The sequence below is a fragment of the Candoia aspera genome, chromosome 4 (assembly GCF_035149785.1).
Source record: "Candoia aspera isolate rCanAsp1 chromosome 4, rCanAsp1.hap2, whole genome shotgun sequence".
In the NCBI taxonomy this organism is placed as follows: domain Eukaryota; kingdom Metazoa; phylum Chordata; class Lepidosauria; order Squamata; family Boidae; genus Candoia; species Candoia aspera.
In genome coordinates this window covers 59,414,061-59,434,893 of record NC_086156.1, presented here as the reverse complement: position 1 = coordinate 59,434,893, position 20,833 = coordinate 59,414,061, and the positions used below count along the sequence as shown (strand labels likewise).

The window sequence follows — 20,833 nt, the reverse complement described above, 5'->3', positions numbered from 1 at the left end:
AACAAACAAGCAATGTAAGGAAGAAATAAAACCTTGGAAAGATGAAGCAGTGCAAACAAAACAAAACCCCATAAAACAAAAACAAAACCTGTCTTGATTCTCTACATGTGTAGATTCTCAACTTGTAGACGAATTTTCAAGTTCAAACATCTCTCCCCCATTTAAATGAATAATGATGTGGGGGGATTTATTTATTATTAGTAATAAAGTACTGCTGTAGGAACGTTACGGAAGGTAGACATAGCTGCTCTCTACTAAGGCAACTGATATTACAGTTTTGGTAACAATTCCTCAGCATCACAGGGAGGGGTTCAACATTCTTCCCATAGATGGAACTTCACTATAGCCTGAGAAGCAATCCACTGTTTGGGTATTTTATTAAGACTGATGTAATTTGTAAGAGAATTCTGAAAATACTCACTTGAATTTTACCTTGCACTCCAGTACTATCCATCCTGCTAGCAACATTTACAGTATTACCCCAGATGTCATATTGAGGTCTTCTGGCACCAATCACACCTGCCACTACAGGGCCTACATTGATACCTGAAAAAGTGACAGAAGCCAAATACTTTTAAAACATGAAATCTTGTGGGGCATGGAGCCTGACAAGGAAGTGGCTGCGGCACTTTTTTTTAAAGAATACATTTCCATTCTACTGAAATTGCTATTTGATACTAAGAAACTGAAATGGAAAAATAATTTGTGCAGCTCAAGTCTACAGGACATTCCCAAGGTGCCCCCAGTTGTAAACAAAGATGGGGAAGAATGAATGCTGCTTTTCTCCCTCTTATAGGCTTCCAGATGACAAAACAGAAGCAGCTTGTAGACAACTTCCCAAAATTCTGCTAATAAACAATTAATAAAAGCTTGCTGGTGTCTGAAAGAAAGGCCCATAGCACCTCTTCAATTAACACTGAGTAGCTTGAAAATTACAGCTGCCAACCCACTTGATAAGCCTCGGCTTTTCTTTAATGGGATTCCACTTTGGGCCAATCTCAGGGGAGATGGTGTTGGTGGGAAAATGAATGTTTAATGTCTGGACACTACGGTGGTGACATTCAACTGAAGTAGATCAGTGAGAAAAAAAATCTTTGGTTTTCCCACTGCAGTCATAAGGGGTGAGTTCACTGTGTTTATGACTTTTTGTGCCTACCCTCTTAGATTTAAGTTATGCACTCTGAGAATTGACAGTGCTCAGTCAAGGCTGGGAAGAGATTTATTCAAATCCATATTTTGCTAAGTCCAGGATTTTTGCCTTCATTATAGCAACTTTACTCTGTATATACACTTCTGCTAGACAACTATTTTTGTCCCAAGTTTTTGAACTTCAGCAAAGATCCCTGATTTAGGGAAAATGTAATTGTATTATTAGCTTCCTCACACAGCAAAGACTCATCTTGCTGGAATGGGCATCAATCTACCCACCACAGGGTATGGCACCAATGATTACTTTGCTGGGTAGATTACTGTCAATCATGGAAATGGCATAAGCTCCTTACAGAAGTTACCTTCTCCCCCTTTCTGTGTAAGCAGGCTGAGCAACTGCTTTGACACTACATGGCTGTCAAAGACAAGATTCTGGGCAAAATACCATGCCTTTTCTTTGGGAAGCTGTATCCAATAGAAGTCATGTTCCATTTCTAATCAAGTCATGTATCTAGCATATTCTTTCCCCTTATTCCTATGATTATTTCCATCTATGGACACATACAAGTATCGGGAGGTGTCTCCGCTGCTTAAGGCTTTTATTTTTCATCTCTCTGAAACCTTCTCCCTACCACACGAGGAATTATGGAGTTCCAATTTCTACAAGATTGCTTTTATCATGATCTGTCATCCCTGCACATTTTCCACATCTTTAATATTAATTAATTAACTAATTAACAGCTGTAATATTAGGCAGAAGAAAATTATTTATGTGGCTTTTGGCTATAATTTTAGCTATTTTGCTATATACTGTCAGAACAGATAATTTATTCTGTTTATCAAATCTCTCTTGTGAATGCTGGCAGAAGCAGTAACAGCACAGAATTCATTCTTGAAAATGTAACTCACCAACCCGAAGAACAAAATCATTGTAAGACTGATAGTTGATTTCATCAAGAACATCAAACATTTCTATTGCAAAATCAGCCAGTGTACTGAGATGGAAATAAATTGATTTCTTTGCCTATATTTTAAAAAGAAAATTTTATGTCATTCATAATGTTGTATAGATCAATGTAAAACATAGTTTTATCAAGTTTTTAAACCAGCTGGAGAATCTAAATACAAATAAATATACAAGGAACACATATTTAACAGGCTAGAAGTGTTAAATATTCATTTTGGGGAGGAGTTAATTTCACAAGACTCGAACTCTTGTCTAGAAGGCTGAGGACCACACGATTAGAAAATTCCAGTGATTAGAAAAATATACAAACAGTTGTTGTATCAACCAGCAGTTAATTATTAGTCATATTTAGTTATTATTTGGGAGGGGGGCTCACAGGAATTGGTAATTACTGACTTCATGTCCTGCATCTGGGTTTCTTATAGGTGTCTGTTTAGCCACTGAAGAAAACAGAATGCTGGATTAGATGGACTTTTGGTTTAGCGGAGCTCTTTATCACCTCTGACCTGATTAGTGCTTGCTGAGAACTCTAACATGGATGAACAAAAAATATAAAAACATTTATGTGGGGTCAAACTAGCAGTCTATTCTACATCTAGGAAAACACAAGCAGGTACTAAAGTTAACTCTCTCCCACTATTGCTGCACAATACGTCTTTGGTGACATAGATTTGCTCTTAACATGGAAATTTTACAAATTTCCAATTCCTTTTAAAGCAACCTATACCTTTAGACATTGCCATGTGCTGCGATTGTAGATTCCAGGAATTAAACATGCATCATATGAACAACTCTTGCTTAGCTGTCTGAATATATTCTATTCAATCTAACGGATATTCCCATATTCTAGCGTTACGACAGGAAAGACAAAATCCATATTATCCACTGTCTCTACATAATATTCAAAATTTTATAAATACTTATCATTTCATCCCTGGTTATTTTTCCCTGTAACTAAAAAGCTGTAAATACTCTATCCCCTCCTAATATAAAAAATACTCATCTTCTTGATAAAACAACTTTTGTTTAATATAGGAGTAATACAAACATAAATAGCCACCCTAAAACTGATGTATATTGAGGACAGGGATAAATCTATCATCTATCTATCATCCGAGACAAAGAAATTATGAATGTGTTGGACTGTTACGAATTGCTTCTCTCTCTAGGCTTAACTTTGTATTATATTATTTAGGATGGTGATAATTGCTCAGATAAAGTTGTTCCTATTATTGTAACACTTCAATTATTAATAAGAACCTAGTGGAATTCCATAAATCTAGGAAGTTCATTTTTTTTTTTTTTGCTGTTCAATTGTGTCCGATCTTTGGCGACTGCCTGGACTAGTCCCTGCAGTTTTCTTAGCAAGATTTCACAAGTGCCTTCTTCCTAGGGTTGAGAGAGATCCCAAAGTCACCCAGCTGGCTTTCATGCCTAAGGTGGGACTAGAACTCACAGCCTTCTGGTTTCAAGTTGTTTCTATTATTGTAACACTTCAATTATCAATAAGAACCTAGTGGAATTCCATAAATCTAGAAAGTTCAAATTACAAGATATCAAATCATTCTTGTTTACTCTCTAAAACCAAGTTGATAGGATTGGAACCACACACCTCAAGGGTATAGAAGATCACCAGAACAGGCTATGCAGAAAGATCTGAAAACTTGTGATTCACTGAATTATCACAGTTCTCCATCTATGTATAGGTGCCTTGATTAACGTGATCAACCAGGCAGGAATTTGCAACTAGCAATCATAATATCATAGCAATAGGTGGCCCACAATCAGAGCAGTTAAGAGCTGTGGAAATGTAGTAAGGTTCTCTGGAGCAGTATTTTAAGATGTCTTCAGCCAAAACACCTCAAGAAATACTACGAAGATTGAGTTAAATTTGGATAGCTGTCCACGACCACCCCACTCCAGGCAAACATATCATTTTCCTCAGACAAAACATATTTCATTTCTGAAATGTGATTTAGCCTGAGTTACCCAGTAACAAGTTGTTTTCAGGTTTGTAGTTCAAAGAGCATTTATCGCATGCAGAGCAGACAGAATGCCCCGGCTTTTGCTTGTTTGCCTGAAAATAAACTCATACAAACTGTAAGTGATTCATTCAGCAGAGAACTTAGCCAACCACTATTTCAAAGAGGATATACCTTGGAATATATATTTCTGTATTGTTAAAAGGCCGTAATAAGCAAAAGTAAACACTTTTCTGTTAATGACACCTTATAATACTAACAGTAAATGGGATATGGTCCAAATCCTAATGACTGGTTTACATGCCAGATTATTTTAATTGTAGTTTTTGTCTTCATTTAGACAGTGGTATGTTCCTTATTCTGGCTTATTTGATATTGCCTTTAAATCACTGTTATTACTTTACAATTGCAAGTAAGCTAACTCAAATTCTCAAAGATAGGTTTTAAAAAAGCAATTTTTAAATTTAAAAATTTACAATTTTTATTGTAAACCACCCAAAGTCCCTCTTTTGAGGGAGATGGGCAGTGACGAAATTCAAAAACATAAAAAAAATAAAATAAAAATTTAAAATTCCTGCGAAGTATTTATTCCTGTCTACCTCATACCGAAGGATATAACCAATTTTGACAACACTCCTATGAATGCAGATGAGGTGGAACTGAATCTACTTGAACTGGAACTCTTACTCTTTTTCAGTCAGCAGGTTCAGATATGAAGTTTCATGTAAGAAACATCTGGTTCTAATGGAAGGTTCAGTAACTGATACTGAATGGCAGCTTCCTGAATTGGAACAGTTTGTAAACAGATGTACTTGATAAAATCATGCGGTAAATGAACATGGACCAAAGATTTTAATGGGCCCTGAACTCTCTCCTTTCAGGAGGAATGTAAAATGTGAAGGTTCTCTAAATTCTCTTGGAGAATAGTTTGGTATTGACAACATCACTACACTTATACTATTGTGCTGATTTACTCCCTGTTAAATATTCATTGCTGACTCTACTCCTGTATTGGAAGTAATTTCTAGAGGAGATTGATACAAAAGAGATGCTGAAGTGTTTAAGAGGAAAACCAAAGGCCTTGACCAGCCCAGGCTTTCATGTTTGTTGTAGCAACACCGTGCACTTTGTCCATGCTAGAACCTGAGGAGAATGAAGATACGTTTCTTAAGATCCATGTCTCGTCTTATTATGTGGAGGACTTGCTCCACCCAAAGATGAATAGTAATTTCTATTAGATTTTCATAAAAATATGCTCATTCCTTGAAGAGTTGCAAAGATTTAACTATAAATCATATCAATCTTCTGGCAATTCTTGATAAAATAGTATATAGTATGACTACTGTATAACCTACCATCCTTTTAAGAACTATAACAAAGCATTCATACACTATTGCATCTACAGTACATATGGTGCGACTTTTTTCAGCAGCAAAAAAAGAAAATGATTTAAGATTTCCAGGACCTATTTTATGCAAAATAATGTTTATTTTTCAATTCCCATGTACATGAGAGATGACTCATTTGCATCATCACTTCCTAGAACCCATGTGACTGAATAATGTTCCTGAAATGTCACTCGGGCATGTCTGAAGAGGAACGAGCAACCACATGTTTTGCATTCTGGAGGGAAAAAAAAGGAGTGAAGAATCTCGTCAATCATAAATTTAACTAATTTTGCAAAACTGCCTAATTTTTGGTCTTCAGAGGCATTTTTTTTTTCAGTGAGGCACCCTTTTGTCCTCCATACAATTGCTGAAAACAGCTGAGGTCAAAATGTTCAAGCAACTACTCTGTATAGTTTATTCAGTTTCCAACTTTAACAGGTTCAAAGCAAACTCTTAACTTCATTTATGATATTGCTTAAACAAAACATTCCAAATGGAAGATGTTTTACCTTGCTATCTGTAGTTGGCACAAGGCCCACTGCTGCCATATATGTGCTTCCAATTGTCTTGATTTTTTCAATGTCTTTGTAATATTCTTTGTCCATAAGCTTTGTTTAAAACATAAAACTGTTAAACATTACATAATATTTTAGATAACAAAGAATATTGTGCATGCTTATCACTTGTTTTAGAATTTATCCTTTTTAAAGCCTCATGTCTATAGCAAATATCCTCTAAAGACTTCAATGACCATGAAAAATGATTCTGGATCCATCCAAAATAATGGCCTGCTATAATTTGCAACAGCATGCTAACTCAGCATATTAAGCAAAACTTACTTATTTTTGCTTCTTTTGTTTAATACAATAAGGAAGGGAAAGTATGCAGAGCACAGCTCCTGGAATTTTTTTTCAACCTGTTAATAATAGCTTCACTCTGGGCCATGCAGCCCCAAGGGAGAAAGGAGTGGGGCTTTGAATGGAGGATTTAGGAACGATCCAAGCCACTGGCTAATTGCCTCTGCGGTGGAGATGCCAGGGAGCGATACAGTGGTGATCTGAGTAAAGATGGGGGGTCTGGCTCCCTCCCTTTCATCTAGATAATTTTCAAATTTGATCTTTCTTTCTTCTTTCTTTTGCTGGTTACTCCCCCCCCCCCCACCAAACTTGATCCCATTCTGTTCAATATTCAGAAAGATATCATGCTGACAGACAGACAGAAAGAATCCCAACCCTCTTTACAATTTTTTTTCCAACATTGCACTTGGTTGGAAATAATAAAAAGGTTGGGATAGAGGACTACAGAGATGGCCTTGAAGAAAATACAGTAGGTAGACTTCACTTATCAACAGTAATTGAGCCCAGAATTTCCATCACTAAGCCATGAGGTTGTAAAGCGAGATAGCATCACTTAGCGATGGCAATGCCCCTTGCCATTGTTAAATGAATTTTACCCAATGTTAGCCTGAGCACCCACCCCAATCCAAGCCATTCCGGGCTTGGTTTCTCCCAGCCCCCAACACTGCCTTCAACTCCCCTGTACCCATCTCCCCCCCTGCATCTCTGCCCTTTTGAAAGTGCTGCACCCAGCCCCGCCGTGCAAGGCCACCCGTCCCATCTCAGCTGAGAGACCCCCAAAGAAGATAGCGTAAGTTTCCAAAGACAGCATTCTGAAAGGAGCCACATGGAGAAAACGTTTGCCGGAGAAGCTGGGTCCAAAAAGGACTCAGCAAAGGCAGCCAGGCGCTTCTACTTCGCCTGTGGCAGCTGGGCAAAAAAAGCAAAAGTTATGTGTGGGGAACTGGGAGAGGAGGCAGCTGGGTGAAGGAATGCAGGCTGGGAAGCCTGGAATTTGCTATGGTGGCATGAGGTGGGTGGGTAGAGTTGAAGTACCCTTGCAGTTGTAAATGTGGGCAGGCTGCAAAGCACCCAAATTTTAATCAAGTGACTGAGGGGCACAGGTCATAAGGCCATTTTTTCAGTGCCATCGTAATTTTGAACGGTCGCTGAATGAATGGTCATTAAGTGAAGACTACCTGTATGCAGCGACTGGTGAAATATGAGCCTAGCCAGGAAAACAGAAAAGCGTGATACAGAAACTCAAGAATGTTCCACCTTGATTCTTCTTGGCATAAGAGGGAGGAAAGGAAAAAGGCTGTCAAGCTTTCAGGTTTCTGATACTATAGTCTATATCAAAAGAATTCTAATATTTCTTGTGGTGTCTGTTTCCTGATCTGTTCTACCTCAAAGGGGTGACAGATATAAGGAAAGAACATAGCAGCTGCAATGAAGTATAGCTGATCTTGTATGTACTAAAAATACCAATTAATTCATTACGAAAATGACATAGAGCCTTCAAGTTTTATTATTCCATGAATCAGCCCTACATGTTGGGAGGATATTGGGTGAGAGGCAAAGGAAAGTCTAATGTAACAAAGACGTAACAAAAAAACAACAACTTTCAAGCTAGCCTGCAATCTAAAATGGTGGGGCATTGTACTGCTGTATGACATAATTCCTTTTAACCCCTTCTAGAGATATTTTAAATCACTGAACCACTCAACAGATTTAACTGTAAGAATTTTCCCCAGTTAGGAGACTGTATGTCCATTTGATCAGAAATTGGTATTAAACAGCTGATTTTGCTTATAAATTATTATATTACATTATAATTTCCCCTTCCAATTTTTATTCAGAAGCTCAAGGTAGCCTCCTATTTCTCTACAACAATGACCCTGCGAGGTAGGTTTGGCTGAGAGAGACAGACTGGCCCAATGGCAAAATTAAAGACAAATTTGTTCTTACCTCATCAAAATCGGCTATAATTTCATTTAGCAGGCGTAAACATTCTACTCCCATGTTATTGCCATCCAGTTCAATGTAAAAATCATTGAAATTTGGGATGGAAGCAAACATCACTCCCACTTGTGAATATGACTGGTAATACAGGTCCTGAAATAAATGATTACATTTCTTATTAGACAAAAAGAATTCAAGGGACTGGATCCAGACTAAAAATCAGTGGACTGAATCCAGACTAAATTAGCCAAATTTAGTTATTCCATCCTTGCTGTCAGAAAGCAAAGAACACAAAGGGCTTCTTAAAAGATGAAGATCTCTCCAATGTTCCCTTACTTTTTGTAAAATAAAAACTGCCAGCATACTGACTGATAATTTCAAGTAGTAACTATAAGATTAGTAGCTAATGCAGCCTTTTTCAACCTTTTGACCCTGGAGGAACCCTTGAAATATTTTTCAGGCCTCAGGGAACCCCTGCACATTCAGGCTCAAATATAGGCCAGAAGTTACAAAATTATTTTATTCGTTTCACGGGTAAGCCTGTATATGTATGCATTAACAGTGTTCTTAAACTAAAAATAAAGAATGACATGTACCTCTTTAATGTGAAGTTGTCTGAATTTGAAATAATTTTTTAAATAAATCATGAGCTCCCAGGGAACCCTTAGTGATCTCTCGAACCCTTAGTGATCTCTTGATCTACCTGGAACTCCAGGTAATAAACCTCAGGTAACCCTGAGCTAATGTCATGTTATCTCTGGTAGAAAAGGATGCTGATAATACTCCTACGTTGTCAGTATCTTCACTTTATTGGAAGGCTTCCCCTGACTTTGAGGAAGCCACTTTGGGTATTGGCTATTTCATTCTGTTACCCAGAATGATGGAGAGAATTAATGCTTCTCAGTGTTTTTCAAATGCTCGGAACCCTTGCTTAACACTCTTCAGTCATGCAAATACAAAGTGTGGGACATTCATTTCTTGGGGAAAGCACACTGCAGTTTACTTATCTCAGAGTTGTACCATGAGATGGGCAGTAAATAAGTATGACTGACAAATTAATCAATCAATCAATCTCAAAAGGGAAACTGTCGCTCTTTTCTTCTGTGATGTAAATTTTGAACATCTATAAGAACTGCTCAGAGCAGGGCATAATGAACAAAAATAAAATATGTGTGCTATGCTCTGATTGGCTTGAATTAAAACGGGACATATTATTATGGTAATGGTAACTTGAAGTTTTTAACAAGTACAACCATCTCTTGACCTATGATTATAATCTCCATCTACCTTCAACAAGATTATTTTTGACACCTATATCTGGTATTTCTTGTCTTCAAGGAATTAAGAGCTATGTGGTCCCCCATTTCCCATTATCAACAGTACTGGAGGGCCGGTTAGGCTGAGAAGTGGGTATTTACTCAAATCTACCTTTTGAGTTTCATGGCAGAGCTGAGAGAAAAGTCCAGTGACTCTCTTATAAATAAGCTAACTCAAACTTTTATCTATAATGCAATTTATAAAGAGATAAACACTATTATTTCCTGTTAAATTCAAAGCATAATCCAGAATTTATTCATGATATTTTAAGCTGTTATTGTAGGATTTCCTCAATATGATACTATTCATCAGGAAAGGCTGCTCTGCATTTCCCAATAAAAATGTACTGTTTACCTGATGAAAGCAAGGTAACCAGTTTTTTTCTGCTGCTCTATACAAGGTTGAGAGTCCCCTGCCTGGGAGATCCATCTAGTTGATCCTTCTGGAGTTTTAGCCAAACTGTTTGCTCTTTGGACTATCTCCTGTGTAATTCTTCTTTGCTGCTGCTGGATCTGTGGATTTCTATGCTACTTTTATATTATTATTATTATTATTATTATTATTATTATTATTTCTTTGAAATTAAAGCACTGGAGAAATGAAAAGGCATGACACAAATCTTGAAAAACAAATAATTATCTTCCTTACCATGTTCCTTGGATTAGACATAAGAAAATGCTGAGCAACATGTGCTGGCAACAGATTGAAAAGAATTCTTTTATTATCCAGTTTTACTCTCTCCATATCATCTCTCTCTTCTTCTGCCTATCACAAGAAAAAATGACGTTCTAAACAATGAAGGCTGCAAACATCAAAAGTCTTGGTAGGGATGAAATACCACTGGAAACTATGAAAGGAATAGACTGCATTGTAAATAATGAAAATGATCAGAAATTCAGAGTAGAGGTGCTTGAAACAGAATTACTCCATTTGGATTTCAGAAACTGATCCTCACTAAGCCCTCCCTGTGTTTGCACTGATCAATCCCCCTTTTGGATCTTTCAGCTTCCAAAGGATAGCTAAAGATAGGTAATCTGTTTCCTCCAGGGTTCTCCTCAGCTGCAGGCTGACCACCTTCACAATAACCTTCCCCAAGAAGGGAAGGTTGCAGACTGGTTGATAGTTATCGAAAACTGTTGGATCCAAGGATGGCCTCTTGAGGAGGGGGTGCACCATTGCCTCTTTCAAGGCTGGGGACACCACCCCCTCTGTCAAAAAGGCCAACACTACCACATGGACCCAACTGCGGGTCACTTCCCTGGTCGCTTTCACAACCCAGGAGGGACAAGGATCTAGTAAACAAGTATCTGAGTTGACAGCACGGTGAGCCCTGTCCACTTCCTCAGGAGTCACTGGCTCAAACTCATCCCAGATCAGACCACCATCCCAGATCACACCTCAGCCTGCTCTGTCCAGTCAAAGATGGAATGAATCTGAGTGACTATCCACCAGATAGCTGGAATAATCTTCACAACAGTCCAACAGATGTTCCAGGGGCTTTCCCTACCCAATAGGGAACAGGTCATCCTAAACAGGGCTGCTCGACGGCTATCAGCAGATGCAATAAGGGCGGAGAAATATTGATGTTTTGCCACCCTTATTGCCACAAGGTAATCCCTAATATGGGCTCTTACCCATGTCCAACCAGAGTCACTCACGGAGGAACCAGCCCCTGCAGGGGAAGGAAAAAAGAAAAAGGAAACATCCCAGTCCTGCTTACCTCCCCCACCTGAGTAGTGGGGCAAATCACCTCCTAAGTTCAAAAGGGCCCCAGCACCCACGGGCCTCCACCCCACCCAATAACATTCAGGAGGTCCAGGTCACCATACTCCATAGGTTAAATGTCTAGAGAGGGAGTGAAAACTCTGCTGCTTTGAGCTTCCATGTGGTGTGCCCTGAGTCTCCGTGGCCTTCACAAGCACCAAGGCTACCACCATGATCTTCCAGGCTTCCAAGGTCACTACCACAATCTCTGTGGCCTCTGCAGCCTCCACTGGCCCAAATCCCCATAGTTGTGGCTTCTGCTGCCTCTGCAACCCATGCAGCCTCTGCAGCCCTCGTGGATCCCACTCTCTGAGGCCCTCACCAGCCTGAGTCCTCTATGGCCACAGCCCGTGCAACTCCCATAGCTTATGTGGTTCCACAGTCCTGAGTCTCTGTGGTCTCCGCGACTTCCACAGCCTCATCCAACCTCATCAGCAGACAGGGCAGGATGTCAACCATTCCAAGCCTCAGGGTGAGCCAGGGGACCAGCAAGTAACCAAGGTAAAGGTAAAGGTTTCCCTTGACATTAAGTCCAGTCGTGTCCGACTCTAGGGGGTGGTGCTCATCTCTGTTTCAAAGCCGAAGAGCTGGTGTTTGTCCGTAGACCCTTCCGTGGTCATGTGGCCGGCATGACTAAACGGAACGCTGTTACCTGCCCGCCGAAGTGGTACCTATTAATCTACTCACATTTGCATGTTTTCAAACTGCTAGGTTGGCAGGAGCTGGGACTAGCAACGGGAGCTCACCCTGTCATGCGGATTCGAACCGCCGACCTTCCGATCGGCAAGCTCAGCAGCTCAGTGGTTTAACCCGCAGCGCCATCGCATCCCTATAGTAAGACCCTTACCGCCATCAATATTTGTGAGGCAGATTTAACCAGCCAGGGTCCTTAACCAACACAAACACACAATCCAATCAAGCCCCATCAACAAACAGCCCTATTGATCATCGTCATGTTTAATTCCAATCCCAATAATTTATATGCTGATTAACATGAAAATCTGAAACAATTTTCAGACGAAATTAAACATGTCTCATTACTATTTATCCATATGAAAGACTGTAAACAAGGAGTTCACAGAAGGAGCAGCCAATTTACTTGTTTGGCATGCTGTAGTAACTGCTACAAGAAATGTAAGTTTCTGAGCAATGAGTTCAGTGAGTTCCTGGGTTCTCATGGGGTAAGTTTGTTCCTTCAAGGCCCAAGTAGCTAAACTGGAGAAGCTGGGAGAGACAGGCAAGAGAGGCTTCAGGAATCAGACAGCAGTATCAAAAGTCATAAAGAATAAAGCTGATGTCAATCCAAGAAAGAAGGGAAGTTTCCCTTAAAAGAGACCCAGTCCTTGGAGGGTAAGCTGTAATGCTAATGTGTTCCTGTAATACTAATGTGCTTCTAGCGTGGTGATACTTTATTGTAAGACTGATGACTATGACAGATCATTCACTGAAAACAACTGCAAGGAGATTCAAGACCAACAGAAAGAAAACAATTTTTATACAACACAAAGTTAAACTACAGAACTTTTAGAAAGTTTTTACACTGTCTGCGGAGGTGAAGGAAATTCTTACATGTGTTGTGCAGCATTAATTATCACAATGAAGAATGTGTTGTAAAAGGTTTGGGACAGGCAAATAAAAATTACTCATTCCATTCCATATCCTTACCTGTCACAGTATAGGTATCTCACTAGCCATGACTATAGGAATGTGCTACACTGAAGAGACATAAAGTGTTTATTTGTTTATTATACTGATATTCCACTGCAGTCAAATACAACTCTCAGTGATTTACAGCAAATAAGTAAAAGATCCGTAGTAATTTAAATAAAAATGTCTGAAATCAATAAAAACCACAAAGATGATCAGACATGATGGATCAAAACATACATCACTAAGCTAAAGCTTGATGGCTAGTTTTAAGTTGTAAATGCTCTATGAAAGAGCTCAATTTTCCTAAATGAAATCAGGAAGGCTGTTCCACCGAGCCAGTGCTGCTACTGAAAAGCAGCATCTTCTGATTTCACTCCTACCCCACCAGCAAGGAAGTGATGTGAGATGATTTTATCAGTTGAATCCATTCTGGTTTGGTCTAGTTAAGGCACCAGGCTAAAAACTGGGAGACTGAGTTCTAGTCCCACCTTCGGCACAAAGCCAGGTGGGTGACCTTGGGCCAGTCACTCTCTCTCAGCCCTAAGAAGGAGGCAATGGCAAACCACTTCTGAAAAACCTTGCCAAGAAAACTGCAGGGACTTTTCCAGGCAATTGCCAGGAATCAAAAAACAACACTTCAACATGCTGCTGGAAACCTATCAGAAGGCACTGCAAGGCTCAAAGCACAGATGTAGTATGTTATCCAAAATGGGTGCTAATTGGCATACAGATCATTCCACTCTGAACCAACTGAAGCTTCCAAATTGTCTTTAAAGGCATTCTGATACAGAATGTGTTGCAACAGTTCAGCTGAGTAGTAATGAGGACATATGTAACTGTTTTTAGGTCTTCCTCTATCAGATATCAATCGAAGCAAATGCGAAGCAAAAGCAATGACACTTTTGTCATAATACAAAAGAAACAACTGGAAGAAACCCACAAAACCATCAATAACATCTTTAATGGAATAAAATTCACAAGGGAGGAAGAAAACAACAACTCACTGCCATTCCTGGACGTCCTCATCAGTAGAGGAAATGATGGTAAGTTAGAAACACAAGTCTACAGAAAAGCTACCCACACCAACCAAGTGCTCCACTACTAAAGTAACAATCCAACCTTCCACAAGAGAGCTGTGTAAGAACATTATTCAGATGAGCACTTACACACTGCAGCAACCCAGAACACCAGAAAAAAGAAAAAGAACATCTGCACAGCACCTTCCAACAAAATGGATACCCACTCAACTTTATCAAAAAGTGCCTCATCACCCAAGCAATGGAAACTATGAAAAGGATAACACTGCCTTACATCAGAAACATCTCAGAAACCACCAACAGACTGTTACAACCACATGGCATCACCGTAGCACATAAACCAACTAAAACTCTTCAAAACATATTAAGCAAGCCAAAAGACCCAATAACCCAAGAAGAAAAAACAGGAGTTATTTACAACATACAATGCAAAGACTGTAACAGCCACTATGTAGGACAGACAGGCAGAAGACTAGCAGAGCGCATCCACGAACACCAACTAGCAGTCAGAAGACACAATGAGAACTCCTTAATCTCACAACACATGGACAAACTCAACCATAGTTTCAACTGGGAAACTGTGAGCATCCTAAAGCAAGCCAAATCCAAAAATGCCAGAGAATTCCTGGAAGCCTGGCACTCAGACAAAGCAGACATCAACAAGTAAACAACACTGACATACCATTCAAAAGAGACAATAGAAAAGCCAAAAGACCAGTACACTTCCTTGCCAGCAGTCAACACACAGATATGCAAAAATCAACACTAGGATTAACACCAGATGAACCATCAAACAGCACAATACACCCTAATCAAGGAACTATTAACTCAGGCAATCAACCAAGCAGCAAACAACAGTCCAATCAAAGAACTCCCAATGAGAGAACAACACTCCTACCAATACAAGCAGGGCAAGCCACAGTATATAAACTGAGAGCAAGGCCCACTCCCTCTTTGCACTGAAGATGTTGTCTAGTCTGGCAATGAAACGTCTGCAAGAAAACAACAAGGCTCAGAGAGCATCAAGGACTCTATCAGATATGGCCACAACTGATGCACCAACTAGAGCCAGACAAAGGTTCCCCTGGATACAACTTCACCCATTGCTCTAGCAGGAGCTGTGAGTACACAAAGATCCCCAAGTCATGGACCAACTCTTTTAGTGGCAGTGCTTTGCCATCAAGAGACAATACTAGATGTGAACAAAGGACCTTGGTGGACAGCTTGCCTGGATTCATCTTGCCTGGATTCAGCTTCAACCTGTTCCATCTTATCCTAGATCCTAACAGCATCCAGGTACTGAACTAAGGTATCAACAGAGCCTCCAAAATGGTCTGGGGTAACAATATAAAGCTGGATATAATCAGCATATTGATGATACCATATCCCAAAGTGTTGGGTGATTTTTCCCAATGGCTACATGAGATGTAAAAAAATAGGGGATAGAAGAGTGACTTTTGTGGCACCCCACAAAAGATGCCACTGAGTCAACATCTCTTCCTTTGCCACCAGCAACTGAGACTGACTGGTAAGGACAGAGCAGGAACTGTTACAACAGGGTGATCCCCAACCCTTGTTGATAGTCCAGAAGAATACTATGATCAATGATATCAAAGGCTGCTGAGAAGGCTAAAAGGGCAGAAGGGGTGTACTATCTGTATCCAGATCCTGGCAAAAATAAACTACTAGAGTAAACAATGCTGTTTCTGTCCCAGACTCGCTTCTTCTAGGGTGCTCTGTAGCTGATCTGCCAACTAACTAAAAAGACAAGTTGGAGTCTGGGCAGTAAATATCTAAAACCACTGGATCCAGGAAGGTCTACTTTAGGAGGGAGCACACCATAGCCTTCTTCAGTACTACATGCAACAGCCCTAGCTTAGTGAAGGTTGACAATCCACCATATCCATGTGACCACACAAAATGCAGTTCCCCTAAGGAGTGAAAAGAGAAATGACTCAAGCCCACAGTTGACACAAGACATTCTAGTGAGTACTGTACTCACTTCAACAGAGTTCACAGGCCAAAATAATTTCAAGATAAATGGCAAAATGTTGCCCTAATCATCACCCTGCAGTCTGACCATGAAGATTCAGGTGAATCTGAACAGCTTTATTGGTAAAATGTTGTACAAATTGGTCAGAACAGCCAACGTGATACTCTCTATAAGGGACCTCACCATCCTAGACAAGGCTGATGGAAGTAAGGTGCTTTGTCTCTCTGATCATCACGGTGTAAGCCTGAATATGGGCATGTATCTATACTAGGTCTGGTTTTTGTCATTCTCCACCAGTGCTCCAGATGGAGTTTCTGTCACTTAATTTCCTGGATCCAACAAAAATAGGTTGTTAGGGGCAATCCTGTCAAATGTTTGGGTTGCTTTTTGTTGCCAGAGGTTCAGTAGGAATTTGATGGAATTGCTTGCTAGATAGCCAGGAACTCGCCACTGGAAACCATTTGGGTCCATTAGGTGACTGGGGTGGATTATCTTAATGGGTCCACTTGCCCTACAAAGGTCCTGGATTGTAGTTAGATTCACTTAGGCCAGGGTGTCAGCAGTTTACGGCAAAGGGGTGATAGAAATCTCCTTCTGATCCATATCTCAAAACAACTGCTCCAAGGCAAAAATGAGATCTATCATGTAACCCCCTACATATACTGGTCCAGAGTATTTAGGACAAGTCTATGGTTGCCATGGAGGCCACAAACTCCTGGGCTTTCCACAAATCATCCCCAAGGCTTGTAGACTGAAGTACCCAACACCAAATGGCAGGGGAATGGCAGGGGAATCCAAAACCTGAAGACCAAGTCCAGTAGTTCAGGGAGGAATACTGCTGGGCAGCCATGTGGTTAGTACACCTGGAGAACTCTAAGCCCTCTGAAAAAGTGACATCTCCACCCTCATTCAACCAGGATTTTGCAATACACACCAGATCTGCCTGTTCATCCACCACCAAACTGATTGTGAATGACTGAACTCTTATTACAGACAGATCTGGTGTTTGCCAACAGCATCTTGAGGCCAAAAAACAGGGCAATTCAGTCACCAAGATGGGATTACTGAGTTAGAAGCAGAGATTATCAAGAGATTGGAAGACTATCTTGCTTTGGAATGATCTACACTGGACCATTTCTATCTCATACAATCCTATCTAAAAATCCCTCCTGCCCCAAACTCCAGACTCCCCCATCATGCCTTGATGCCTTCTCACTAATGCCCTGAGAGTAGAGGCTTTGCCCTCCCCTTGGCTTACAACAAGTATGGGCCACCCATCTACTACCTTAAAACAATGGAGAAGGAGGAATCAGCCTGAGGCAAAGATAAATAAGAAGCAGCTGACAAAGCTGAGGATCATAAGAGAAGATGAAAAGGCCAAGGGAAATCTACCAGGAAGAGGAGTTGGGGCTGGAACTTGCCCACTGCCCAAATTTATACAGTCCATATGGTTATATTTCCATATACATTTGATGGGTAATTTGTTAGTTAAAATTATTTGCCTAGCCTTATAAACAGTAAGAAGGTATAGAAACTGGGGACTTAACACAATGCTTTAAAAAATAAAAAGAATTTCTTGCCTGCACAGCCCAGAGGTAGTCCAAACGTAACTTCAAATCCACCTGCCTTGAATGAAGTGCCAAAGCACAGGAAAACAGTAAGATGGCTAATATTGGTTCATAGCCACGTATATAAAAGGAGCCATCCCTTTAAAAAGAAAAAAAAATACGTAAACCTTTTATTCTTTGCCATCCTCAAGAAGTGAAAATATGACGACTGATAATTCCATGTCTAAAACTGTTGGGATTCAGGAAGTATACTATTACTACTTAGTATGGGCAACATGATGGCGTAACAGAATATAAAAAGAGCAGTAGAAGCAGCAGCCAATGGGAAAGGTGATGATTGGCCCTTCTGAATTTGTGGAGGAGAGCAGGAACTTCCCCTATTTTTTGTAAGTTTCTCTGTCTCTCTTCTGATGCTTCCACTGCAGTCTTCTTCCCTCAGCTGAGACACAGGCTGAAGTGTATAATGAAGGAAAGAATTCTATCATGATCCTAGCTTTTGATTCTGCTGGAGATACAAGGCATGCATTATAATGATACTTATATAAAATAAGTAAGTTCCTGCACCAAGGGCTTTAATAATCTAAGTTAAGATGGTGAGTGGAAGAAATAATAGGAGATGGAGAGAAAAAGCAAAGAAAAATGGGGACAGATATGAACAAACACTATATGGGGCTTTGTTCTATGGAAGACTAAGTAGCTAAAGACCACTTTCAAAATCTCTCACACATATTACAACCCCTTCCCCTCTGTACAGGAGGATTGCATTACAAGTGTGAAGATAAACTATGGAAACAATAGTGAAGCTCATCTGTAATTATGCAAATACTTACCCTACTGCCTTTCGGTATCCACTGAGTTCCAAAATAACTATATACAGAATCATAACAAAAAGTAGGAGGATCAATTTTGGCATAGAAGATACACGTAAAAATATTGCAAGGGTCAGAGTCCCCACCACACAGGAGAGAAATGCATAATGGGCTGTATCACATGGAAGTTCAGTCATTGTCTTATTTGTCCCACTGGGAGAAATTATAACTATAGAGCTGCTGGAATTAGTGCTCCAGATCCAAGGCATGCAACCAACCTACAGGAAAAAAGGAAGCACATATTAAATCATGCTTATTGTTAAAATAATTCCATAAAGTTGATTTTGGACATATGTGTCTTCATGTGATAGCTTCAGGATTAGGAGCAAACTGTCTGTGAAATTAAATGTATGATTTGCAATTGCTTGTTTTAAAAGTATTTTCCTTGAGGGAGAGATGATTATCATCATTGTGTGTGTATATATGGATTGGTAGATAGTTTATTCTATCATATCCTGCTGTGATCTTGGTAAAATTCCCTCCATTTGCTCATAATTATTAGCTTTGGAAGGGAAATACCCTTCAGTAATAATGAATGTTTTCCTAATAGACTAGCAGTTGTCATGTATGTCGAATTTATTTCTACCAGGTCTGGGATAGGACAGGAAAAGATGAAATTCCTTTCCTACAAGAACTGTTCTCTCTTCCCATATATGCTATTAACTTCAAAAAGAGAAAAGATATAGAATGTCTTGTATCTACTTTCCCTCAAAATGATCATTTGGCTGTATGAATGAACCATTACAGTACATGGCATTTCCATATCACTAGTTTCATTCTCAAAGTTTGGAACCATCCTGCATTGAACTTTGCTCTATTGAACTTGAAAAACACAGAACATGCAGAGGATACCTTGGCCTCCATGGCCACCCTGTTTTCCTTCAGCTGATCAACAGAAAAGTGCAAACAATGTCATAAAATCCATTTCACTTACTGAGGTACCAGCAGTCATGGAGTAAAAGTAAAAAAAAATTCCTAACCACCATTCCACCCAAAAAAGAAAAAAAAAACGCTAGTGTCACCCTCCATGCCTTTTAGTATTTATATTCATGTGTATTTATCTGCATTTAACTGAGAGGTTGCTCTGATGGGAAACTGCAAGGAAAAAGAAAATGGCCCTTCCCAATAACTGTGACCAACATTGCATGTTCCTGTGGTGGCTGGATTGGGGAAGAGTGACATAAGCACTCTCTTCCCCGTGAAGAGAAAAACTTCTTGCATATGGTGAGACTAAAGTTTTATGTGGAAGAAAGGGCCAAGGTGAGGGAGTAGTGGAATTCCTACCAGAAGGAAAATGGAATGGGAACAAGAATGGCAGCAGTTTAAATAAAGTATAAGCTTTGCTGCAGTTTCCCTTGAATCAGAAAACAACCTGAACTTTATTTATTTGTTTGGTTTTTTTATACTTTAGATTTATAAGGCTGCCCAACTGAATAATGACTCTGGGTAGTGTATGCATAAGAAACAAACATAACATCTAAAACCAAGCAAAACAGAATAAACATAATAGGCAAACAACTATATACCATAGCTGAAACAGAAAATACATTCCAGATGGACATGGCCAGACTTATTCTAGAGCTTGAAGAAAGAACTGGTTTTCAAAGATACTTTAAAGGATTGCACGGTTATGGCAACTAAACCTCTGGGGGGATGCTATCCCAGAGAGGAGACCTTGTGACAGAGAAAACAGATGACATTGCTCAATAGATGGAATGTAAAACCCATCTGCTATGTCAAGCAAAAATGATAGTAAAGATGTGATCCCTCAGAGAGACAGCTTAGCTGTCTCTCTGAGGGACCACATCTTTACTATCATTTCTGCTTGACATAGAGATCAACAGATGCATAAACATATATGTGACAATGAGATCAACAGATGCAGAACATATTTATTTATTTATAAATAAATAAATAAAACCTATACGGCCACCTATCTTATATCCAATAATCCTAGGAACTCAAAACAAACTAATAAAAACAACAATAAACTATCATGTCACCCATACACAAAGCAGCACACTCCCCACCAAGGTATCCTAATATCCATCAGGTCCACAATTGCTGACTCCTCCCTATCCTAAACCAATGCTTGGTGGAAGAACCAGGTCTTCACAGCCTTCCAGACCTCAGGTGGGAGGCTGTTCCGTAGGACCAGAGCAGCTACTGAGAAGGCATGTCTCTGAGGTCCCATCAGATAACATTGTTTAAGGGAAGGCACCTGGAGAATGCCCATCCTGTCCAGTGGGCAGATGGGATGGGCAGATACCCTCAGGGAGGGGCAGTCCAACAAATAAGTAGGCCATATATCATGCATGGCTTTAAGATGATAACCAGCACTTTGAATTGCA

The 20,833-nt window shown here is 39.8% G+C and overlaps 1 protein-coding gene across 1 annotated transcript in view; it reads right to left on the bottom strand.

The window, feature by feature from the left end:
* The window catches only part of ADCY1 (adenylate cyclase 1), a 141,382-nt gene that overhangs the window by 9,896 nt on the left and 110,653 nt on the right, over positions 1-20,833 (bottom strand). Inside the window, exons 12-18 of the mRNA XM_063304216.1 lie at positions 18,444-18,700; positions 17,626-17,752; positions 10,250-10,366; positions 8,291-8,437; positions 5,996-6,094; positions 2,059-2,173; positions 422-546 (exon numbers count right to left, since the gene is read on the bottom strand). Of these exons, the coding sequence (XP_063160286.1) occupies positions 422-546; positions 2,059-2,173; positions 5,996-6,094; positions 8,291-8,437; positions 10,250-10,366; positions 17,626-17,752; positions 18,444-18,700 (987 nt within the window). The remainder of the gene's footprint in view (positions 1-421; positions 547-2,058; positions 2,174-5,995; positions 6,095-8,290; positions 8,438-10,249; positions 10,367-17,625; positions 17,753-18,443; positions 18,701-20,833) is intronic.